Below are 24,367 nucleotides of genomic sequence, written 5' to 3'. Positions count from 1 at the left end.
TATCATCTTTATTTCCAACCGATTGAAGTATAAAAAATTTATTTTATTTATGTTTTAAAAATACAAAAAAAAAAAAAAGAACTGTATGCGATATTCCTCGTCGTTTACATATTTACGTACGATTTCGTGAAAAATTCTTTTAGCCGTGATTTAAAGCCGGACACTAAGGAATAAATAATATTGATAGCGAAAACTTTACCAACCATAGTGCTGTACATAGTAATACGTGGGCGGTGAAAAAAAAAGAGGATTTGATTCACGGGTAAACGTTTCAAAACAGAGCCAAATATTCGTGTGCGTACAAGAATTCGTTTGTTTGAGTGTGTAAGTTTGTGTGTGTGCGTATTTTATTTGTTAGGAATATGTTTTCGGTGCTGGTTTTATATTTTCATACCTACCACGACTTTTAAAAAATATATAACTAATTTAAACTTTTCGTATGAAATATTCCTCGGAGCTATGCGAAAACCGGACGAATGGCCATATCTTCTACTTATCACTGCGCATGCAATAGAGGTTATATATTTTTTAGGGCATTAAATGAATTATTTTCAAAGATGGGTTGTTGTTACCACACGTAGGCCATGATATTTATATTAAGCGGAAAAATAAAATAAAAAGTGAGACCTATACACAATACGTGTGTGTGTACATTTTCAGCGGCGTACTACTTAAATTGAAACTCTCTCGTAATCATTTTTGATACTTTCACGTTTTCAAATGATTTATCCAGGATATTTTGATTTTTAAGTATTTCAAAGACTAGTGGGAACTTAAAATCAATTCATAATTACAGACGATCTGAATTGTTTTGTTTTTCAGATACTTTTTTATACCTTAAAAATTAGAATGGAAAACTACAATTATCTTGGTTTATGTTATTGTTATTGTTTATTAAACCTCTAATTTGAGTCGTATTTATAGTTTATTTTAATAAATAAATATTTTTAAATAAAATCAACAAGTATTTACGAATTATAATTGGCTAATAATTATCAACAAATTTTTAGAATATAATTTTGAAACGGCCGAACGAGATATTTTCTATTATTTCAAATAAGGTTCACGCTGACGATCGCAATTCGTACTGGAAACTAGTATCGTTTGTTGTATTATATTTCGTAAAAATTTGTTTATTTATTCGGAAATCGTGTAGGCTCCGTTTACACGACTACGTTATTTCATCAGTACGTGTATCCAATTGTTACTATATCTATGAATATCTTATAATTCATATTTTCTCCGTACAAAGCATGCACCGCACAAAATTATTAATTTCTATGGTATTATTATCGTAGATCTTCGTACGGTGGTATTTTCACAGAATTTATCTTACTGAAATACACTGCGCGGCGGCGGTGCCATCGTTACCATCGCGATCAGATGAAAATCGTATGACCATGTATCCAGGCCCAACGAGAGGAGGGCAGCTGGGGTTGTAGCTCAGGGACTCGGGCTTCAAAAAGGGCCCAGGGCCTGACCAAGTTCACTACGTCTCGGTTATGATGTCGAGCAATTTATAGATCATCAACATGAATCGTTCTAATAACCTACCCAAATAATTATAGCGTATGCTGTACAACGAGTCTACAATAAATTGAACACTACGACATTGATCTAAAACGTTGATAAATAGCATTTTTAAGAAAGATCCATAAGCTATAAATAATTATTTTCATTTAGTCTGGAATAACCATGACTGCGATTACATTATCTCTTTAGTGTACGCGATTTAACAGAAGACACTTGACGTCAGTGGCAAGTTTAATACTCCTCGTACGAGAAGGGCCTGGATTGATTTGTTCCTGGGGCCTTTGATTTCTCTCCACTGCCATATGTGTATCAAAGGTCAGGCGTGTATTTGGAGAATAGGATGATGTATAAAAAATAAAATGAAATAAAATATAAATAACGTTCGAAAACGAAGCAGCTATGGTGCACATTGAGGAGACGTTCTGCGTACGTAAATAATACAATTTGATGGTGCAATGAATACTTGAACGTACATCGTATCGTGGTGAATTTTAATAAAAATATATTATTATTTAATTTTGCTTTCGCCGAAAAAAATAGATTTTATTTTATCGATAGTGTCATCGTTTCTCGGAATTTGAATATTATACTATTTTCGGTATTGCAGGTAGTGTACGCACAGATAGATCACGAGTGCATTCTTTCCCTTCTCCTTCGTGGTACATGCGATGACGTTTTACGATAAATTATTTAGTTATTATTGTATGATATAAACGTACGCAAATCATGTACCATGTCGCGATTTCCGGACTTCGATAACGGTGTACACTTAGAATCGATGTCAGGAGAGAAAGAGAGAATAACGGTCGTGATTCTATCGTGCATTTTGTGCTTTTTCCTTTAAAATATTGATTTTTCAAAAGTTGTACTCCGTATACAAATGAATTATTATTGGCCATCGTAATCAATGTTTACTTTAATTTATTTATATTTTGGTTAATGTTTTTAAAATACCTTTATAAACAAAATTTTAACTTGAACAATTTTCTTACTTGTACTTTTTTTTATCGAATAATGGCAGTGTTTTTTCAATCCATTTTTTTTTCGTCTCTAGTCAAAAGATATTTTCTTGGTAATTTATTTATTTAGTTTTGGTTGCGAGCATTTGATCTACTCGGTTAAGCAATATATTTTTTATTATATCCTTTTGGTATCGACGAACATATTATTAATACTTTGTGACTTTAATCTCTGAGGTGTTTGGTGAACTTTCAAAGTAAGTTTAAACATTAAAAACGAATTAAGACTTTCGTCCCTTCATGTTTTATGGCTTGGTAATAATTAGGGAACGGATTTATATGTAATAAAAATACAGAAATATGTACATTAGGGTGGCCCTATATTAATTGTACAGTTTACGGCACCTACTCATTTTTTAGTAATGTCCCAAAAAAATACCTGAAAAATTTGAAATCAATCATTCCATTTTAAGCCGTGCCCCCGTGCACCTGAAGTTGAATAGTTTTATCGTTTTTGACAGAAAAATCTTTATATTGTGCTATAACTTTTTTTTTCAACCAAAAAATATTAAACTATAAATATTGAGTAGGAAATTATATGAGGATTTTAAAAATGCCACTTTTTAAATTATTACATTGTTTATTACAGAGATAATTACAATTTTAAGTAAAAAATATGCAAAAGATCATAAAATCCGACTAAATGGTATTTTTTCGTTTTATTAATTTTACAAGTCGAACGGTTGAAAATACAATAAAATTACATATGTACAAAATAATTTAAAATAAAATTTCTTAAAAAAATATGTTTTAAATAATTTGAGTTTGATAATACGATACAGACATGTAGCTAAATATACACATTTAAATAAATATATTATTAAAATATTTGTACAATTTTTCTTAAAAAATACACTTAAATACACTTAAAAATATATAATAATTTATATATAAATGTATATTAATTGGGAAATCTTTTCCCACCATCTCCAAAATTTACAAAACAATAATATAGATAATGATATAAATAGATATATTCGATTATCAAATCAAAAACTCATTAGACAGCTTGCTGCTCGATATTTTGTTGTGTAGTTTTGTGTGACCAACTAAATTAATATTAAGTCGTGTACTTACATTTTTTTTTAAATGTTAAATAATGTCTTTCAAAAGTGTAAGTGGTAAAATGTATTTAATTAAAATTATGCAAACGAAATAACAGGCAGTAAATTGCCATCAAATTTACAAGTTATAAAAACACTGTTTTTTAATATAAGAGTTGTAAAGTTAAACGTGCGGGATAGTGCTCGGTTAGTAATCCGTTAGGTGATGGTTTTTTGGGAAAAATCTCGTATTCCTACTCGTGACGAGAAACATTATATTAATAAAGTAATAGATTTGTACGAGGAGTGGAGACTTTTGCAAAAACACGCTGGGAGTACGACATTAAAACATAAGCAGAATAAAGAGCTATTTACAGACAAATTCGATAATTTGTTTTATATAGCTCACACTGATGCTTTAATATTAATAAGTATAGAAGAAGATAAACCATTTTTAATCAACTAAAGGAAAAAAGGACGTCCTGGGTACATGTATGGTATTGACTATAATGCTTCGAGATTGGAAGAAGTTTTTAAAAGAGGGAACAGAAAATCAATGCAAAGTACGTCATTATTTATTTTATTTTTTTATAATATACATTTATTTAAATAAATAAAATAAATTCAACATTTCTAACATTCATATTTTTTTATAATGTAAGAATGTAGTATTTATTTATTACATTTTATTGATTACCAAATTTCTATGATTATATTTGAAAAATAATACTTTTGTATAATATTAATTTTTTTAGCAATAAACAACTTTGGTGAATTATCATTGAGTGAAACAGAAACAGAAAAAACAGACAGTTTAGAAAGTGATGTAGAATTCTCTAGAACACGTGCTGAACTTCCGGAATCCACTGGATCTCCTTCACCAAAAAAACGTAGAAGTAAACGTACTTTAATTTTTCCAAAACTTGTTTGCGTGATGGATAGTCGTAAAGTCAGTGATAGAGCAACAGTTCATATTTTTATAGCTGTAGTTGAGACCTTAGGGGAAAATGTGGATGACTTTATTATTAACAGGACATCAATTCAACGCTGCCGAACGATTTTGAGAGAAGAGAGAGTAGGTATACTTAAGGATCAATTTAAGGAGTGTGATCTACAAGCTATGGTTCTACATTAGGATGGTAAGCTACTTCCAAACTTGATGGACAAAGGAATTATCGATAGACTATCAATAGTTATTAGTAATGGTGATGTAGAGAAAATTCTCGCTGTTCCCGTTTTAAAACATGGAACTGCTGAAGCACAAGCGTCTATTATTTTGGACACATTAACAGATTGAAACATAAATAATTCAGTAAAAGCTCTATCTTTCGACACAACAGCAGTAAATTGGAGGTACATGTATTTTGCTTGAACAACATTTAGGAAAGGAATTACTTTATTTACCCTGCCGTCGCCATATATTCAAAATTGTTCTCCGGAATATTTTTAATTATAAAATGGGTAAATCAACTGGAAAAGATGTATACATTTTTAAACGATTCCAGTTGTCTTGGAATAATTTAAAGAAATAGAACTTTAAATCAGGTATTGTAGAAAAAGATGTAGAACAAATTATTAAACAGGAAATGAAAAGACTTTAAGAGTTTGTAAAAAACAATTCAAATAATGCTCAACCTAGAAATGATTATAAAGAATTACTAGAATTACCATTAATTTTTCTTGGTGAGAAACCAAAAACTCCAACGTTTTTCCATGTACCAGATGTCATTCATCATTTAAGGTGGATGGCTAAGGCAATTTATTGTGTAAAGATTTATTTATTTAGAAAATTAATTTAAGCTAAGTGCCAAAGAAAAAACTGCACTTCACCATATATGTGTATTTTTAATTATTATATACATCGAAGCATGGTTTGAGTCAACTTCCACAACTGCTGCACCTCATAACGACTTGGTTTTTTTGAAAAAGTTGTACAACTATCGAGTTATAGATGCAGAAATATCAAAGGTAGCTGTCTCGAAATTTATTAAGCATTTATGGTACCTGAGCCTCCAAGCCATGGGATTGGCACTTTTTGATAAAAATATAAATTCTGAGATGAAAAAAAAAATGATGACAAGACTAGATAGTAACAACAGTTCAAATGAAAGCGCAAAACGTTTAAAACTGAACAACTGTGATATGGACAAGTTTATAAAAAATGAAATAGATATTTTCGTTAACAGTGAGACCCGAGATTTTTTCAGACTATTTAATTTGGATGAAAGTTTTTTTAAAAATGATCCATCGACTTGAGATAACATTCATAGTTATAAAAATGCATTAAATATTATAACTAAGTTACGAGTAGTAAATGATATGGCAGAGCGGGGTATTAAGTTGATGGAGGATTACAATACGTTATTGACAACCAACGAAGAACAAAAACAGTTTGTTTTACAAATTGTAAGTGACTACAGGAAAAAGTTTCCCAATTGCAAGAAATCTACATTAATGCAATTACTTTAAAAAAATGTAATTATTTATTTTAAATTTAGTAATAGGAAAAATTAACTGAAAGATAATTACTCTATATAACATCAAAATATATATGTTGCCGCCGTAAAATAGCGGCCGGTCGACGACCCGAATAATATCACAGCCTATCGACACACACGCACAATTATCTATATTGTGATTTATTTATTTTTGTTATTAATTGTGTGTGAATTATTTAAATTAATTAAGTCCCAACGCGTTACCCGTTATCGGCGCGTTATCTGCGTCGCCGGCTTGTCGGTGCGCGTATTTTAACACGGCCGCCGCAACTTTTGTCGCTCTCTGCACGTCGTTCGTGAATTGTCCGTTGCGCGTTTGCGAACATTTTTTCTTTTTTACAAAATTTGTTATAGGCACGAATTGCCAGTATTATTATTATTGTATTTTTATTATATTATTTTTATGTGCGCTAATCGCCGGTAGTTTTTTTATTTATACACATTTACGTGTGCGTGAATCGCCACTGAATATTGTGAATTTTATTATATCATTATTGTGTGTGCGCTAATCGCCACTATTATTATTATTGTATTTTTTATTTATATTATATTTTAAGGTATAGATTTTAAGTAGCTGCAGCTGGCCAGTCTGCGCTCCATAAACCGTAAGTTTTTATATATTTATTTTATTATTTAATTATTATTGTGCCATAAGGGCCATTATTTATTATTATTTATTTATTATACATCTGTGTTCTGTGTAATTATTATTTTAGGCTATAAGGGCCACACATTATTTTTATATTATACCTTCCTTCTGTTTGGCCATATAGGCCGAGCACTTATATAATTATTTTTACCTGTTGGGCCAAAAGGGCCGTGATATTATTATACTATATTTTTTGTACCTTGATGTTGCTGTGATTTATTGTTTATTTATTATATTATTATTTTACAATACAGCAATATAGTTACCATATTTTTTACACTATTTTAGTTACCAGTTATTAATCTTTCGATAATTGTAAGTACACACAACACACATACACACCTACACACCCACCACACCACATAGTCGGACAGTACTTGCGCGGCGACCCCAACCACTGCTGTCCGATCTATAAACAATATACACACATACACACAGTGTGCCGGCCGCGATCGTACATAAAGGCGGCGTACGCGGAATATTAGCGACCGGGCGCGCGTAATATTAAATTACGCTCCCGGCGCGTACAATATACTTAATAATATATAATATACTTATATATTTATATTTAAATCACAATATGTATATGTTTTAGCTGTGTCTGTAATCTATAATCTAATTTAAATTGAGTAATTTAATTTTTTTTAAAAAATTTTATTTTAAATCATTTTGTACATATGTAATTTTATTGTATTTTCAACCGTTCGACTAGTAAAAATAATAAAACGAAAAAATACCATTTAGTCGGATTTTGTGGTCTTTTGCATATTTTTTACTTAAAATTGTAATTATCTCTGTAATAAACAATGTAATAATTTAAAAAGTGGCATTTTTAAAATCCTCATATAATTTCCTACTCAATATTTATAGTTTAATATTTTTTGGTTGAAAAAAAAAAGTTATAGCAATATAAAGATTTTTCCGTCAAAAATGATAAAACTACTCAACTTCAGGTGCACGGGGGCACGGCTTTAAATGGAATGATTGATTTCAAATTTTGCAGGTATTATTTTTTTATATATTAAAAAAAAATGGGATGGTGCCGCCAAAAAAATGTAAACATCTATTTTTAGGGGCCACACTAATGTACATGTGTATGTAAATATAATTTACAAAAATATGTGCGAAAAACATCCAAATATGTAGGAAAAAAATTGAATTAAAAAAAAAATAAATAAATTTTAATGATTAAATTATCAAAATGATTTGTTGCATTGCATTATTACAATATCTTTTAAATTAACAAATATTAAATGTCGCCTATTAAATCTGAAAATATTTTTAAAACGGCTAAATGATCGTTCCACATCAATCTACATTAAGCATGTTGATTAAAGCATATTTGAAGCATATAATATCAGAAGGCGATATATAATTCCAAATTTTTAGAAGGGTGTCTGTCACTCATTATGTTATTGATTGATTTAAAATCAATATAGCCTGGAATTTTTTTCTGTAACAGCATGATTTTTCTTTTTATATCTCTTATTGGTCTGCTTACGAGTTTTCATTTTGCAATCGTTGATTCGAAAATTTGCATACTTTCATTTAAGGACATAGTAGTTTTGTTTCTAATTTTACTTAAACCATATTATTGAGTCTCGTCCTACTCTTAGAGATATTAAAAATTACTTTTACAGTTCTGAAGTACACGAACAATTATTTAAATGAACTTAAAATAGTAATTCATGGTATTTATTTTTAAAAACTTGAAAAATAGGTAAATGATTTGGGAAAAAATTATTCTAGGGCCAAAGGTATTAAGTAATACACTTAGATTTTTCGGGTGATTATTTATATTTTTTATTCATTTTTAATTGTAATTTTTATTACTCTTGGTTTTTAGATATGTTAGTGAATGTTGTGCATTAAAACTTGCGATACAATAAAGTGAATATAAATTGATTTTAAGTGATACATTATATAGTAATATTGTAATTAAATTAACGATACAATATTAACAAAGATAATATTTTCAATAGATTTTCCGTGTGGCACCGAAACAACGAGCTTCACTCGGAATCGTTTTTCAAATCTAATTATTTATCAAATACAACAATCGGGGAAACTCTTGAATTTAGACTTCTCAGGTGCATTGGTCGAAAGAAATATTAAACGTTATTTTTTAGACTAGTTCATGTAATTGAATGCGAATAACGAGATCCGTCCATCATATTATGATATACTATGCTGTCTTGTGAATTTCATTTAATTCTTTAAAATGGCCTTTTATAACATAGGAAAAAAATTATATTAAAAAAAAAAGAAAAGAAATCTCCGAGCTTAGGACAAGAGATCACCGTTTAGCTTTGCGCACACTTTTATTTTAATATAACGTGAATTTTTCCCTCGAAATAACATTATCACTTAAAATGGATCCATTTTTTTCCATTTTTTGCTCGCATCACACGTGTACGACGCATCACCAAAATCATATAGTCCGGCGTATTCCGAAAGCTATTAATAATTTTCAAGACAAAACTAATTGTTCATTTTTTTTCCGATTTAGGTAAAGCTCTAACGTTTAATGTAGCCTGGATAGTAAAGTTTGCAATATTATTATAGTTTGTCCCTGTGAAGTGTTATTAATGCATCGATTAGTGTATTAGTGTATTAAACGTTACGTTTAATTATAAATTATTTTTCTGGTTATCATTAGCAATGAAAAAAAAAATTAAATATCATTATTTTTAATTCGCATTTAATTTTGACATTTAAATGGTAACGCATAACAAAAAAATTGGATTTTTTCCAATAAATTCTATACAAAGCTTATGCATTCTTATTGAAACATTCTTGTTTCAATTTATTTCATTATAAATATTTCAAAAATATATTTTATTTCATTTATTAGTAAAGTTAGTATAATATGATATAAATTATTAGTAAAATGATGTAAACTGAGTCTAAATTTACTTTTTTTTTATATAATACTTTTATTGATGTGGTTTGGTATTCTTTACAAACTAAGTAAAGAATAATATATTATTTTGAATGAGATGATTTAACTATTCAAGTATTAAATAACACATTAAAAAAACAGTAAATGTTAAGTGTTTTTAAGTGAATTTCGTTTGATTAAAAAACAGTTTTGGTAAAAAAAATTTGGAAAAGAGTTTTTTACTATTTGCTTATATAACATCGGTTCTTAAGTATATTTTTTTATTTTTATATTTTATTTTTTATCTTCAAACTAAACTTTTTACCGTAACGCTATTTTTTGTATCGTTTTAATATCATGCAGTTCTCTGGCTCACACGACGTTGGGGTCGGAATATATTTACAAGAGACACACTCCACACTGCGGTATGGGGATGTGGAGTAACGTATACGGTATTATACTAACTGTGGATCCGTGGGGCGCTCCTTCAACGGCATTCGTCTACCGCGGAAGGACGAAATGAGAGGTTAAAAACGTCTAAATTGAAAATCGTACGTATCCAGGTCGAGTGCGCGTTGGTCCCGTCGGGATATCAAAGTATATGGGGCTATATTTCCATAGACTTTGTGTACACAAGAGTTTCTAATATTTTAAAAATTAAACCACTTATATTAATGGCGCGCCCTAAAACAACGAAAACACTGTGGCTTAAGACTATCGCCGTAGCCGTCAATGTGTTTGCGAGGCAATCGTTCTACGCCACGAGACTTCAGAAAGTCTCTAATCTTTCTTCTCAATCTTTCGTACCTGACGAGTGCACCGTATTGATTCACAACGTGTTAGAAAAACGGTTCTAAACATGATTGTCCTTACGGTGCTGTCTACAAATATCCTCGGTACCCCGAATGACAAGATGCCAATATTTCAAACCAAAATTCGTGAAAAAATCATGATCAATAATTTGATATCCAGGATTTTATTTTTTATGTCCTTATTATTTTAATTCGAAAAAAAATAAAGAATTATAATATTAAATAAAAAATATATAATTATAATATAATAGTTTATAAATTTTAATCCTAACGATGATAATGTATTATTTTTTTTCATTCACCAATTTTCATATATTTAATTTGATGGAAGAAAACTAATCTGCACTGCTGCTAATTTACAATTCTATACAATCTACCTAAGTAAATGTGACGAATTAACTAATAACATTGTTTGTATTAAATTTAATTCATATGTGTTGGTGGAGTCGCAAGATTAATATGACCGTAGCACAGTTTAGAAACCACTGCGCTAGTAGAACAAAAGACAGAATCCCGGAGATTATTTTGAAAAGCATTTTTTTATTTTTTGTCTCGTTAGTATACCAATAAACTTTATAATTTATTTATCGAAAAAAATGAATAAAAAACTGTTAACAAATTATATCGCCATACTAACCGAAAACAGAACTTAATTATTTAACCGAAACGGAGATAATAATTTCCAGATATATACATTCATTTTATTTTTATAATCAATGCGTTATTTATATCCGATATAATTAATTTTTAATAGAAACCGTCATAAATGTTTGCACATATTAAATACAATAATATTCCGCGCAAAAACTTTTATCCATTTTTCTATTTCCTTTTTTATTTATTCTAACCATTTTTGAATTTTTTAAGAATTTTTAAAAAAATATTTTTATATTTAATAATACTTTGAATTCAAGTAGTTGGTTATCAAATTTTATCATTATAAAAATAAGTACATATTCAAACTTTCGCAATGTTTCAATGATCGAGTTTTTGCTTGGCGATGAGTTTAGACATAATTTATAATTTATTTATTTAATTTTATTTCATAGAGAGATTAAAATTATTTTGGAAGTAGTGCCTAGAGATTACTAAGTCTAAGTACTTCACAAAGAGTTCAGTAGAATTATAATTCAATGATCTATAAACTGCACTAATACTGTTTAAAATTGTTTCCTTTTTTTTTTTTTAACAAATTTACACATTTTGTATGTGTTAAATAAACAGAAATTATATTAAAAGGACGTCGTACCGATAATTTTCATTGCGAAAAACATGTTTACTCAGACTGAAAATAAGTCTCTTAATATTGGTTTAAGAGAAAAAAAACTTATTATAAAATTAAAAGAGGACGATAATTCAGAGGGCACCTCGGTGTGTTTTTTTTTAAAATGTTGATATTTTGACAAGTTACAGTCACTTGAAAATGTTAAAAAAGTTGTTATTTCTAAACAATATATTGAGCATTATACTAAGAATACCGAAAAAAATGCAACGGAGTGCTCTGCAGAATGTTGTCCTCTGTAAATTTTATCATGGGTGCTTTCACTCTCAAACCAAAATGTAAGGAGTTATTGAAAGTCTGCCTAAACGTATTTTGGTACCATAAAACATTAATTTTATTCTGTCCGGTGCTGCTCCAAGCGTGAAGCGATACCGTGAAAGTTGTCGTCGGCGTGTTCACCCCTCTCCTCTCCAACGCAACTGTGCGGACGTATGTCGTGTTTATTTATTGATAATATTTTTAAACCTATTCTGCGATCCACAGCCGATTACACAGAAAATTATTATCGACAAGATAATACTTTTATATTATTGTTTTCATTCATAAAATATACTCAAACCATTATAATTATGGCTGCGACACGATTGAGCATAAAACACCTTTCTTGCGACACGATTGAGCATAAATTGTCGGCGTATCAAAGGAAATTGAAATACAAAAGAAAACCAACACGATTGAGCATAAAAAACTCTGCAACGTTGCCATTTTCAATTTTGAACTGTATCGTATAAAAACATTTATTTAAATAATTATAATAAATCAAAATATAACATGACAAAAAAATATCATGTTTTCATAGTCAATATTTAATATGCATGAAAATACTTATGATAGTAGTATAAATAGCTGTCACAGTATATAGATATTTTTGTTAATAATAAAATAATAATAATAGTTATGACTTATGACTTATCAAAATAATAAAATCAAAATATTTATAAATAGTTGTCACATTCATATTATAATACAGTATAATATACCTAGCTAGATTTTTTGATAATAATAAATTAAATTGATACACCTTGGTATCTGCTTCCAATTTGACTTAAATAAATTAATAAAGATTCCGTATTCTTACGATTTAAAAACTGGCTGTAGGCTTGAATATTCAATTCATTTTTTTTTATTTCTTTTGCGGATTGTAATTTTCCAGGCTTGTGTCGAATTGAATTGATCTTAGTCGATGTTTCCGCTTGTGTTTCGATCAATACCCTAACGACTGTATGAACATGGGGGTGAGGTGAATAAAACTGTGAATTGTACGTGCGATGAAAGCTTTCAGCTGCATTGGTCGTTCTAAAAAAAATTAAATAAAACAATACAAATTAGTAAAAAAAGTTTTTATAATAAGTTTTAAAAAATATTGTTAAAAACCTTGGGTTTAGCGAAGGAGTTTCCGCCCAAATATTTGGAGGAAACTGGCAGTGATCTTCAATATAGTTGTGTATAATGTAATCAGAAAATATGAAACCGTCATCATTTGGACAAATTGATATTAACTCGTGAAATGCATCAACTACTTCTTCTGGGGAAATAAACGCCAAACCAAAAAACATTTTCAACCATTTCCCTAGTTCATTACTGTTGTCCATGTATGCTATTCTGAGTGAAGGTTCGCCAACAATCTACAAACAAATTATTATATTTTAGTAAAAAAGCACTATATTATATAACTGTTTCTTACTTTTTTCCACCATGATTGTCCTAAATGAAATCTACATCCAATTATTTTAATATTTCCAAACACGTCTGTAATTGCCTGATGAGCTCCAATTTCAAAATCAACATGAAATGTGTTAATTTGCAAACTTTTTTCGCATAATTTCAAACATAAATTATTTAAAAATTGCCACATTTTAATATAAGTAGACCTAGTTTTATTTGGTAAAAAAAAGTAAACAAGTGGTAAGTAGTATCCATTTTTATATCCATGTATTGTGTACAATTGAATAAAATATTTTGGAGCATAATTAAATGTGCCATCGCCAAAATACTCAGTACAATTATTTGTCATAAATTGTAGATTTTGTTCTGTAGTTAAACATACAAAATTATCATCAGTCGGCATGTAAATGAATTGTTGACCCTTATATTTAAAACATTCTTCATTTTTTAAGTCACTTAATTGATGAATTGTTTCATCCAAAGAAGTTGGTAATTTAGGATAGGTCTGCTTCCGTTTATCATACATTGCTTTCCGTACATTTCTTACATTTTGATTGTTTAAATTTGATGTTGGAGAAGAATTTAAAAGTTCGGTGCGAATAATTTTAAGTGGCCGTGTGTAAATTGATTCTTCAGCTTTTCTTTTGCAATTTTCTCTTAAAACTTGCGTTTCTATTTTCTCAATAGAATTTTTATCGTGATTATGTTGTCCAGCAGTTTCAATCACTTTACGTTTATCGAAACCCGAGAACATTATTGCCGAACATTTATTATTAGTACACCTCCATCTCAAAAGATTGTCTTTTTTTCGCTCTCCAATTAATTTATACTTGTATAAATTAACTAGGGCCAATTCTTTGCCTCTTTCCGATAAAATAATTGTTATATCCATATTTTAAAAAAATAGAAAAACGCACTAAGTATACACGCACTATACACTACACAGGTGATCGAACACTGATATTATTTCTATAATAATTTTGGATTTGTATCTTAATTATCTTATATTTTCCCCCGATGCTAAATGTTTAAAACGTCGTTTTGCTCCGGAACTAATTTATTAATCGATAACATTGTCGATAAAATTTATAAAGCCGATAAAGCTCACGGCTCGCGTCAGATATCATAATAATTGGTGTAATAATACGAGAAAATAATAAATTACAAAATTTTGGCAACGTGAATGTGGCAACGTCGCATAAAATATTCTATGCTCAATCGTGTTGCTAAAAAGGTCTATGCTCAATCGTTTTATGCTCAATCGTGCTTTACCGATAATTATAAACCACACACGGGGTCATAATATAGATAGGTATAAGATTGATAGAAAGATATTATCTTCAACGTCTAAAGCACGATTATCATACGAAACATATTATTGACAACTGCGGTCCAGACTTCATTAGTTTATTTGAACATTTTTATTTTTTTATTTTACATGGCAAATAAAAAAAAATTTAAAAACAAGAAATCCTATACCTATTTAATTTTGTAAATGTATACTGTATTATAATAATATCGATAAGCAACTGCTAACTGATATAATATATATTATATATTTACTAACTAATATATTATTAAATTATTTTATAGATAACATATTTAACTCAAAATGAAAATGGGCAAATATTATTTAAAAAAGACCACAACTATTTTTACCAAATTATCGGTCAGTTGTATGTAACAAAAAAACAGTATTGTTATTTTGTAGTATTTACAAAACAATGGATACATATTGAGAAAATAAAATATGATCATAACTTTTGGCATGCAAATATGGAACACAAATTAAAAAAGTAAAGATATTTTTTAAATTATTTAAATAATAATTTATAATTTATATTTTTAATTAACATTAATTTTTTCTAACAAAATAATTAAATTGTACACTATAGATTTTACTGTGAATGTATTTTGCCAGAAATCATAGACCCGCAATATGGAAAAAGAATGTCAAAAAGTGATATAATTGAACCAGATTTCATTATAAAAGCATAACAAAAAAAAATGTTTAATGTTAAAAATATAAAACAACGTCATACATAACATGAATTATATTAAAAATATTTTAATATCAATATAGTTATAAGTATATAGTACAATAATATACCGATAACGAAATCATCTTTATTCGATGTAAAATGGGTAGCTTAAACGCGTATTATTGTACTATTATTATGAAATTCGCTCACTACCACCTTTCATGAAATAATAATGTGAGCTTCCGCGATAAGAACTAGGTAGGCCGAAAGACCACGTTGGGCGAAATACAGTGGGGGCGACTATAACGTCGCGTGCATGAGAATCGCGAAAACACTTAACAGCGCGTTCTCTCGGCCGTTACACGCGTACACGTTTTGGTAACACGTCCTTTTAATCTACACGTATTTTCATATTTTATCATAAACGTAGATGGTGAAGGTGCACTTACAGATAAATACACATCCAATGTACTCTTGATTATCCGCGGACTAGGGTGGTGTGGCATTCTGGATAAACAAATTCTGCTGATAATCCATCGAATTAAAATTGAAATAAAAATTGAATAATAATATTAATAAAAAAAATTAAATCTTATAATTTTATATAATATTTAAGAAAATGTAAATAAGGAAACCTATTTTTTATTTGAAAATTCTTATAGAATAACGTAAATTATTTATATTATTTATTTTTTAATACTATTTAACAACATTTAACAGGTTGTAATGTTTTTGTTTGAAAACACTTTAAAACAATTAAATTTTTGAATTAAGTATTACGCATACCTTAAAAAAACAATAGCAAAGATTTTGATTAAATCACTTCTTATGATATTGAGCAGAAATCAACTTCATATAAATAAATTATAAACTATAATAAAATATTTGGATTACATGTGTTAATATTATTATTATTCTAACATATTTTTTCTTGTGACTTTGAAATTTCAATTTGTAGTCCCATCTTCAAAAACACAACATTATCGAATCATTGTGTTTAATATAATTTAATGCATTATATCACGTGTGTGATAAATTATAAATAACATAATCAGCAAACTGAAGTGCAATATTGTATAGGACGGGATGTAATGATACCAACAAAGATACTGGTTCTGAATGTAAGCAATTACGTTATTTATATTTGTGTATTTTTTAAAATCATTGGTAAATCAATGCTCATCCAAAAAACTATTGAGAAGCCAAAACCGTTGCGTGACATGGGCAGTATTTTATGTAATACTTCATTATCATCATCGATATTCATGAAAACTATTATCTAGGTATTAGCTAACCTATAGTGAATTCCAAATATTAGAAAAAAAAATCAATAAGGATAATTTTACTGAATTTTTAACAATATATATAAAACCCGTTAGCGCTTCTTGTTTTAAAGCACGAATCTATTTATTGAACATTTTATTCAAGTGATTTTTTTCCTGTTATTTTTATTTAATTTAATTAAGTAACAAAAAAATATTGTTAACTGTTATCAGGGTTTTATTTTTTATCGAAGAATTCATTGCAAAAAATTTGTAGATAATAAGACTCTCACTTAGAATCTAATATAAAAATATTTTTCTTCATGATACACTGTATATATTTATCAAAGTATTTTATTGAATCCCAAAATCCTATGGTCAAATATAGATACATGTATTAGCATTTTATTCGGACATTGAAAAACGTTAAAACATTCTTCAACAAATTAATAAAAAATTCTTTTGAAGGTTTGAAAATCTACAGAAACAATAGGTCAATGACTATACGTTAATGTATAAATAAATAAATAAATAAAAGCTTTGCTGGAGATTTATTATATTTGTAAAGTAAGACTAGATGTTGTCATGATGTCGAGTGTACTTATGGCCGCTTCACCGAGTTCGACGCATGCCCGGATAATGTTCGTGTTGTACATCTGAGAACCAAAAAGAATATAGTTCTAATAATATAATTGTTGGACCCTAAAGAATACGTATGGATAATGTGTATACTATGGTTATGATTGGGAACGTTTTTAAAACGTTTTTGGTGCCGTCCCCAAAACGGGTCTTCGTAAAATATCCGTTCAGTCGTTTACGCGAAACGCAGATAATATACGACGGGCTAGACATGACGCAAAACAGTGCGACGGTCTGTGACAGTTTATTTGCTTTGTTCGATGCAACGTATTCGTGACTAACGATCTCGAATATATGTAAACGAACACGTTCCGCAGTTGACGATTATAGACGCTCTCCTTCTCATCTTCTCTATCGTTCGATAAAGAGATGTGTGTTTACCGTGATTGAATCGCGGTGTACTCACGCAATACGTGTCGGGAGAAGCACATCGGATTATCATGTACAACGGTGACACGCCGCGTGATTTCGATTTTGTGTATTTAATAAAATAATATGAAATAAAACTAAATTTAAAAATTAGTAGATGTTTAACACTTGTAAATGAATACATAAATAAATAAATAAATAAAATAATTTCAATATAGAAATAAATAAATAAATAAATGCTTAGTCTAAATTAAGGTGACCATACGTCCCGCTTAAAACGGGACTGTCCCTTTTTTTATCAATATGTCCCGTTGTCCCATCACACCTTGAACGGGACGCTTTTTGTCCCGTTTTATACCCGTTACTTCTACAAAAAATTGTAAACCGAGAGTAAAAGAAAAAATATAAGACATGTTATATAGTATATATACATGTACTACGAACTCATATAACGAAATCGATATTAAATACGAATAGTTTACCAATATACAGTACTATATATAATCAACGATATTCGATATAATAGATAAATTAGGTATAGAAAAATCGAGCATAGTCGTGCAATAACTTGTGTACATTATAACGATCTTGTGCTATTAATGTTATAGCCACTGTGAATCGATTATTTTTATTTAAGTTGTTGTGAGTCGTTAGTGTTATAATTTTTATTGTCTTTTTTAAATGCTTAAAAGGAAATATACGTTCATTGTACCTTTACAGATTAACTAATGCAACAATAGAAAGAATATTCTCAATCACAAATATTTTATGGACAGACGAAAAAAATCGTTTTTTCGTACCAACTGTCAAAGCAATAATAATTCTTAAAAATAATTTTAAAAAATATTCCTGTAAATATTTTTATGATTTTTTGATAACACAACCAAAACTATTAAATGCAATGCGTTCATAAAAAAAAATACAATGTTAAAGGATGTAATGAAGAAAATTCTGAACAATCGACATCAATTCAATAAAAATAAAAAATATTTTATTGCAAATCAATGTGTTGTTAAAATATTAAACTAAATAAAAATTATTTTTATTGCATATAATATAGAAGTTAAAAAAAAGTGGTAATTTTTTTAGAGAATATATTTGTTCCGTTTTTTTTTTCATAAATATGGTCACCCCAGTCTAGATTATTATATTTTTAAAGTAAGACCATAAATTCGCTATTTTATTGAGTTTTAATTCGAAACCAGTCGTTTTTATAAATATAATAATTCTTCAGGCTATATATTTTTTTATTTCTATAATTAAAATATTTGTTTATTAATTAATATATATATATAAGTGATGGGTCGAACCCTGATTTTTTAAATCGAACCGAACTTTAAATTATTTTTTCGAACTCAAATTGAACCAAACCTTCATATTTTCTACCGAACCGAACCGAACCTATTATGATTTTAAGTCGAACTTGAACTCGAACTCAACACTTTTTATCATGTACATAAAAACTACCTATAAATTAAATCAACCATATTTATCAATTATTATTGTATTTTATGTTTTCTAATTACTTATTCTACATTTTAACTTTTAAGTCTAAGAAATTGTATTATTTACAATACATTTAAATTTGAGATAATTTCTTATTATTATTATTATTTTTCAAAACCAGTATTGTGCTCTCTCGTGTTGTCTTGTAGTTTATAAAATATTGATTAAGTATTGATTATTGAGTGTAATATGACAATACAATTAGTATATTTTAATAATATATAAAAAAATAGTAATAATAACTATAATTCACAAATATAGAATAATTAGTAGAATCATTGATATATATACTATAGATTACTCACTGCAATAAATACGCAGCGTATTAAATGGTGGCTGACGTTACGAGGCGCTCCGCGCAGTATCTAGTTGTGGCGACAGCCGTCGTAATCGCTAGTAGTCACAACTAGCCGACGGTGGTCTTATCAGACTCGGTGGCAGCTGCACGCTATAACGAGTAATAACTAATTAAATTTAAGAAATGCGATTAGATAAGCTTACTAGGTATCCCGTTTTTCATACCGTGCGGCGTGCCATACGGGTCCTCGTTGGTGCATTCATGAAATATTATATATAACATAATATTGTTTTATTAATTTGTTTTTTTATATGCCAATGGATTTCTCAAGAAATCACACTCGCCAGGTGATCCACACGTTTCACTTTTTATTTTAGAGATTTTCATACAAAATATTTTTCAATTAAAATTTTAAGCGTAAAGCCCTTGAAGGCGCGAGGCCTCAGAAAATGCCCCGTTTTGCCTCCCACTAACGCCGGCCCTACCCTGGGGAATTTTAAGGACATCGAAATGTCCTGTTTTCAGAAGATAGCTAAAAAAAATAACGAAAAATCAATTTAAAAAAACTCCGACGTATCTCCATGTTTCTTTTATTTTTACGAATTAATAAATTATGTACTTAAAATAGTCTAAAATTTAAATATGTATAGTAGTAAATAGTAATGTAAACATTAATGTAAATTAATGTTATACAGTATGTAAACATTTAGCTCTTCATTAGGAGAATTCAAATATGTTTTTACAATATTTATACTTCCAATATAAATCAAACAATTTGGTTATCTGTTTGTCTTGAAAAATTTTAAAAAATGGAGATATCCGATTCTAGCACCAGGCCCTTCGATTCAGATAATACATAATACATGTATAATTAGTTAAACGAGATAACTAGGGAAATACCTAATTTATTTTGCGTATATCTTGTATTCACTGTCTATTTGTAATTTTGTTCGTCATATAAAAATATATATAAAAAGTATTGGTACCACAGTAGTGTGCAGTATATGTTAGTACAAGTTCATCATTTAAACCGTGTTTACTGTTGGATGTGATTTTGAGTTTTATCGTGCCTTATTATATTTTTTATTATTATTATTTTTTTTTTTTTACTGTTTAAATAAATACAAAATGTCAGGGGACAAGTGTGTTTATTTTAATTGTAATTTTACATCACACAATACTTTCCATCGATTTCCAGCAGATATAGAATCACACAAAGAATGGATAATTAATTCTGGTAATATAATTGTACACAACTTTTAATATTATATTCATAGTATGTCATGCAAATACAAAATACTAATAATTATTTCTGTATAATAATAGGAAACATAAACCTAGAAAGCATCAGCCCAAAGCGTCTAAGGAAAAGATATATTTGTTCTGACCATTTCGAAAAAAATATGTATATTATATATATATTATGTTCATATATGGCAAGTGAAAAACCACGTCTCACTCGAAATGCAGTTCCTAAGAAATATTTCATAAGTAATTAATTAAAAATGATTAAATTTAAATTTTAAATATCCATGTCTTTATTTATAACATTTTTTTTCTTATATATAGATTCCAGTAAACAAATTAAATTAATTTTCAGCAATGAAATTAAGAATTTTGAAAACGAAAACTTTAAAAAGGTATAAAAAATTAAAAAATACAGTACCAATGTCATTAACAAAACTAATTATTATTTAATATTTGTATTTATATTAGATGCATACATAAATGTCTGCAATACGCTTAACACTACGCCGACTACGAAGAAACGTAGTCATTCAACGGCAAACGTTACAGGTAACATTAAAAAAAATATACATTTTAGATTCTGAGTAAAACGAGGAAGCTATTAGTTTTACCATGAAGTGTATTTTTCTAAATTAATTTTACTAGCATTAGAATTTTATATTTTTAGGAAATTCGATGTTTACGTGATTACGATTAAATTATGTTAGTTGATTCATCGTAACTCAAAAATAATAATTGGTGTTCTTAAAATGTGTATAAAACACTTATATGAACATTTTATTAATATGATGTACATTTCAAAGGGTTTCGATAATTTTTATGGTATCTATAGGTATTTGAATTTTTTTTTTTAAAAATTATTTTTAAATAAGCATAAAGCACTATTAAAATATAACAAACGTTTAAAATAATATTTAAGTGTTTTGAAACATTTCGGTGAAGGGGGGAAGGCCATTAGGTACCCATCTTATATACGCCACTGGTATACAGCGATATTATATATTTTCGGCGGAATCGATTTATGTATAAAAATATTCTGTACAATCGATAGGTTTCTCACAAGTAAAAAGAACTTTTCGAGTAGTACAATTTTTTGTACACGGTACCCGCATAATATACCGATCGACAACGTCGATGAGTTACAAGATAAGATAAGATTACCCCATACCCGTCTTTACTATCCTCACGACACAACGTATTATTATTTATTATTTTATTATTATATTATTATTATTAATTATATTATATATTACGTATTATTATTTATTATTATTAGTTTGGAATCACCCTCTATCGGAATTTTTTTTTTCATACCACTAAAAACCGACCAGTGAGCAATCTATAATATTTATAATCAATGGTAGAATTTATAATGTAAGACGTAAGTTGTAAACATATTTTTATTAATAGCACAGTCGCAGTATCATATTACCATGGATTTACCTAAAATAGATTTTAACTTCTACAATAAATACGAAAAAACAAAAATAAAAAACAAAAATAGCTAATTTATGAATGTAGATACACTGCCTCTATTGGTAATAAACAACTTATTAATGTTTGGGTTGACGGAGGGTGGATGTGTAACATGCGACTGGAAAAATAACATTATTATTATATTAATATCATTATTATTATAGATAATTCACAACGTGCCCTTTACAGATTATCACTTTCTATCGTCAATAGTCTAATTATTTCTAAATAATCATTATCAGTTTTTATTTTTCAAAAATAACTTGAAGAATTGTACAAATATTTGGTTTTCGAACTATCGTGGCCAGTAAGTCTGCTTCTACAAATATTTTCAAGTTTGATTTTCGAACAGTAAAAGATGCTTGATAGTTCGGTTCGATTTTTTTTCATGCCGAGTTCGAATTTCGAACCGAATCGAACATCAAGGGTTCGGTTCGGTTCGGTTCGGTTCTAGATTCGAACAGTTCGACCCATCACAAATATATATATATGTATATTTTTTTTACAGACTGCCGTTTGACACAATGCGATTTTAAAACTCGCTATTACATTATTAATATGATTTATATTATTATTATTCGATGTAATGATGGACATTTATTATACGATAATATTATATATTAAATATATATAATTTTGTAACAGACAGGCAAAAGTGCTCCAAAACCAAGTTTGACTTAATAAGGTAGCTGGTTGAACCCATAGGAGGATGAGATGAATCGAAACTGAAAATATAAACTATTTTCTCGTGGGATGAGAAGCAGCTACGGATAGATACTAAAGCTAAAAAGTCAAGGGGATTGATATAAAATAGATAAGAAGTGAGGTAACGAGCACAAAATCTGCATTATCTAGATATGAGGGTAGAAACCAAATATCTTCTTCTTCTTCTTGGGATTCGGCCGCTAGGACCATCTCGTCTCACAACCAATTCTCCAGGCATCTCTATCCATCGCCAAATCCTACAAAAGCCAGTTTGCTCCGCCTCCTAAGTCTTCTATATCTCTCTTAACTAAATCTTCCCATCTCAACTTTGGTCTTCCCAAGGGCCTTTTTCCTACTGGATTCTGTTCTAAAACCATTCTTAGTAAAGAGTTCTGGCTTCGCATTGCATGACCTGCCCACCGCAACCTTTTTTTCTTGATCGTCTCTACTATGTTGTTTTCATTAAAAATTTCTTGTAGCTCTATATTGTTCTTTCTTCTCCACTCTCTTGTGATGTTATCTTTTATTGGACTGAAGATCTTTCGTAATATTTTCCTTTCTAGTATTAAAAACTGATTCTCATCTGATTTCCTTAGTGCCCAGGTTTCCAATCCGTACAATATCACTGACCGTATTAGACTAGTATACAAACGTCCCTTTAACTTTCTTGATAATGATTTAGAACTTAATAGTTTCTCCAAACCATAATAAGTCCTGTTCCCAGCTTGGATTCTCGCGACTACTTCCTTGGTGATATCATTTTTTTCTGTCACAATTGAGCCAAGATATTTGAAGGAATTGACTCTCTTAAATTTAAAATGATCTACCTCTAGAACGTGATCCATCTAATTTTTACTACTTATAATCATATATTCAGTTTTTTGTTCATTAATTTGTAGTCCTACTTTCTGTGCTGCGTCATTAAGTCTGTCACAAAGCCATTTAACTCCATCTTGAGATTTGTCCATCAGTACTACATCATCGGCATATGCCAATAATGGAATATTCGAGTCCCGGAGTTTTATTCCTTCGTGGGGTTCAATTTTCATCTCTCTTATTACTTTTTCCAATACCAGGTTGAAAAGAATAGGTGAGATGGAATCACCCTGTCTAAGGCCAGATTTTACTGTAACTGGATCAGACTTCATATTTCTGACTTTTACTTTGACTACGGTTTCCATGATGCTGATTGAAACTAGATTGACCAGCTTCCGGGGAAAATCAAACTCTTTAAGAATATTTATGAGACTTTCCCTATGAATACTGTCGTATGCTTTTTTGAAGTCAACGAATAGCGTATGTATCTCCCTATCGAATTCCCACGTTTTTTGATATAATTGTCTAATAATAAATAATTGGTCCGTCGTTGACTTCCCTGGTCTAAAACCACCTTCATATTCACCAATTGTCTGTAGGTCCGTGAAGTTGGCCGTGCAAAGTTGGCCGCCAAAGCGAAAATTTGGTACATAATTAGTAAGCCATTAGTAAGTATTAGTAAGC

General features: G+C 29.0%; 2 protein-coding genes across 4 annotated transcripts in view; both read right to left on the bottom strand.

Annotated features, from left to right (window-relative positions):
* Window positions 1–12,667: 12,667 nt before the first annotated feature.
* On the bottom strand, window positions 12,668–14,136 carry LOC112688468. Its single transcript, XM_025561653.1, has 4 exons — window positions 13,765–14,136; window positions 13,402–13,563; window positions 13,092–13,342; window positions 12,668–13,013 (listed from the first exon to the last, which is right to left on the bottom strand). Exons 1-4 carry the CDS (start codon window positions 14,134–14,136, stop codon window positions 12,725–12,727), a joined length of 1,074 nt encoding a protein of 357 aa, XP_025417438.1. The 3' UTR covers window positions 12,668–12,724.
* Window positions 14,137–17,125: 2,989 nt separating this feature from the next.
* LOC112688472 overlaps window positions 17,126–24,367 on the bottom strand; it is a 108,583-nt gene continuing 101,341 nt past the window's right edge. For 2 of the 3 annotated variants that reach the window (XM_025561658.1, XM_025561659.1), the window contains exon 4: window positions 17,126–17,282. In XM_025561658.1, coding sequence (XP_025417443.1) covers window positions 17,181–17,282 — 102 coding nt within the window. In that variant the 3' untranslated portion in view covers window positions 17,126–17,180. Of the gene's footprint in view, window positions 17,283–19,522; window positions 19,589–24,367 lie in introns of those variants that run through there. The other variant, XM_025561660.1, reaches the window with a different exon arrangement.

This window comes from Sipha flava, unplaced genomic scaffold (assembly GCF_003268045.1).
Source record: "Sipha flava isolate LNK unplaced genomic scaffold, YSA_version1 390_pilon_pilon, whole genome shotgun sequence".
Lineage (NCBI taxonomy): Eukaryota > Metazoa > Arthropoda > Insecta > Hemiptera > Aphididae > Sipha > Sipha flava.
Note: the sequence above shows the minus strand (reverse complement) of the source record. Positions and strands in the feature narration are given on the sequence as shown.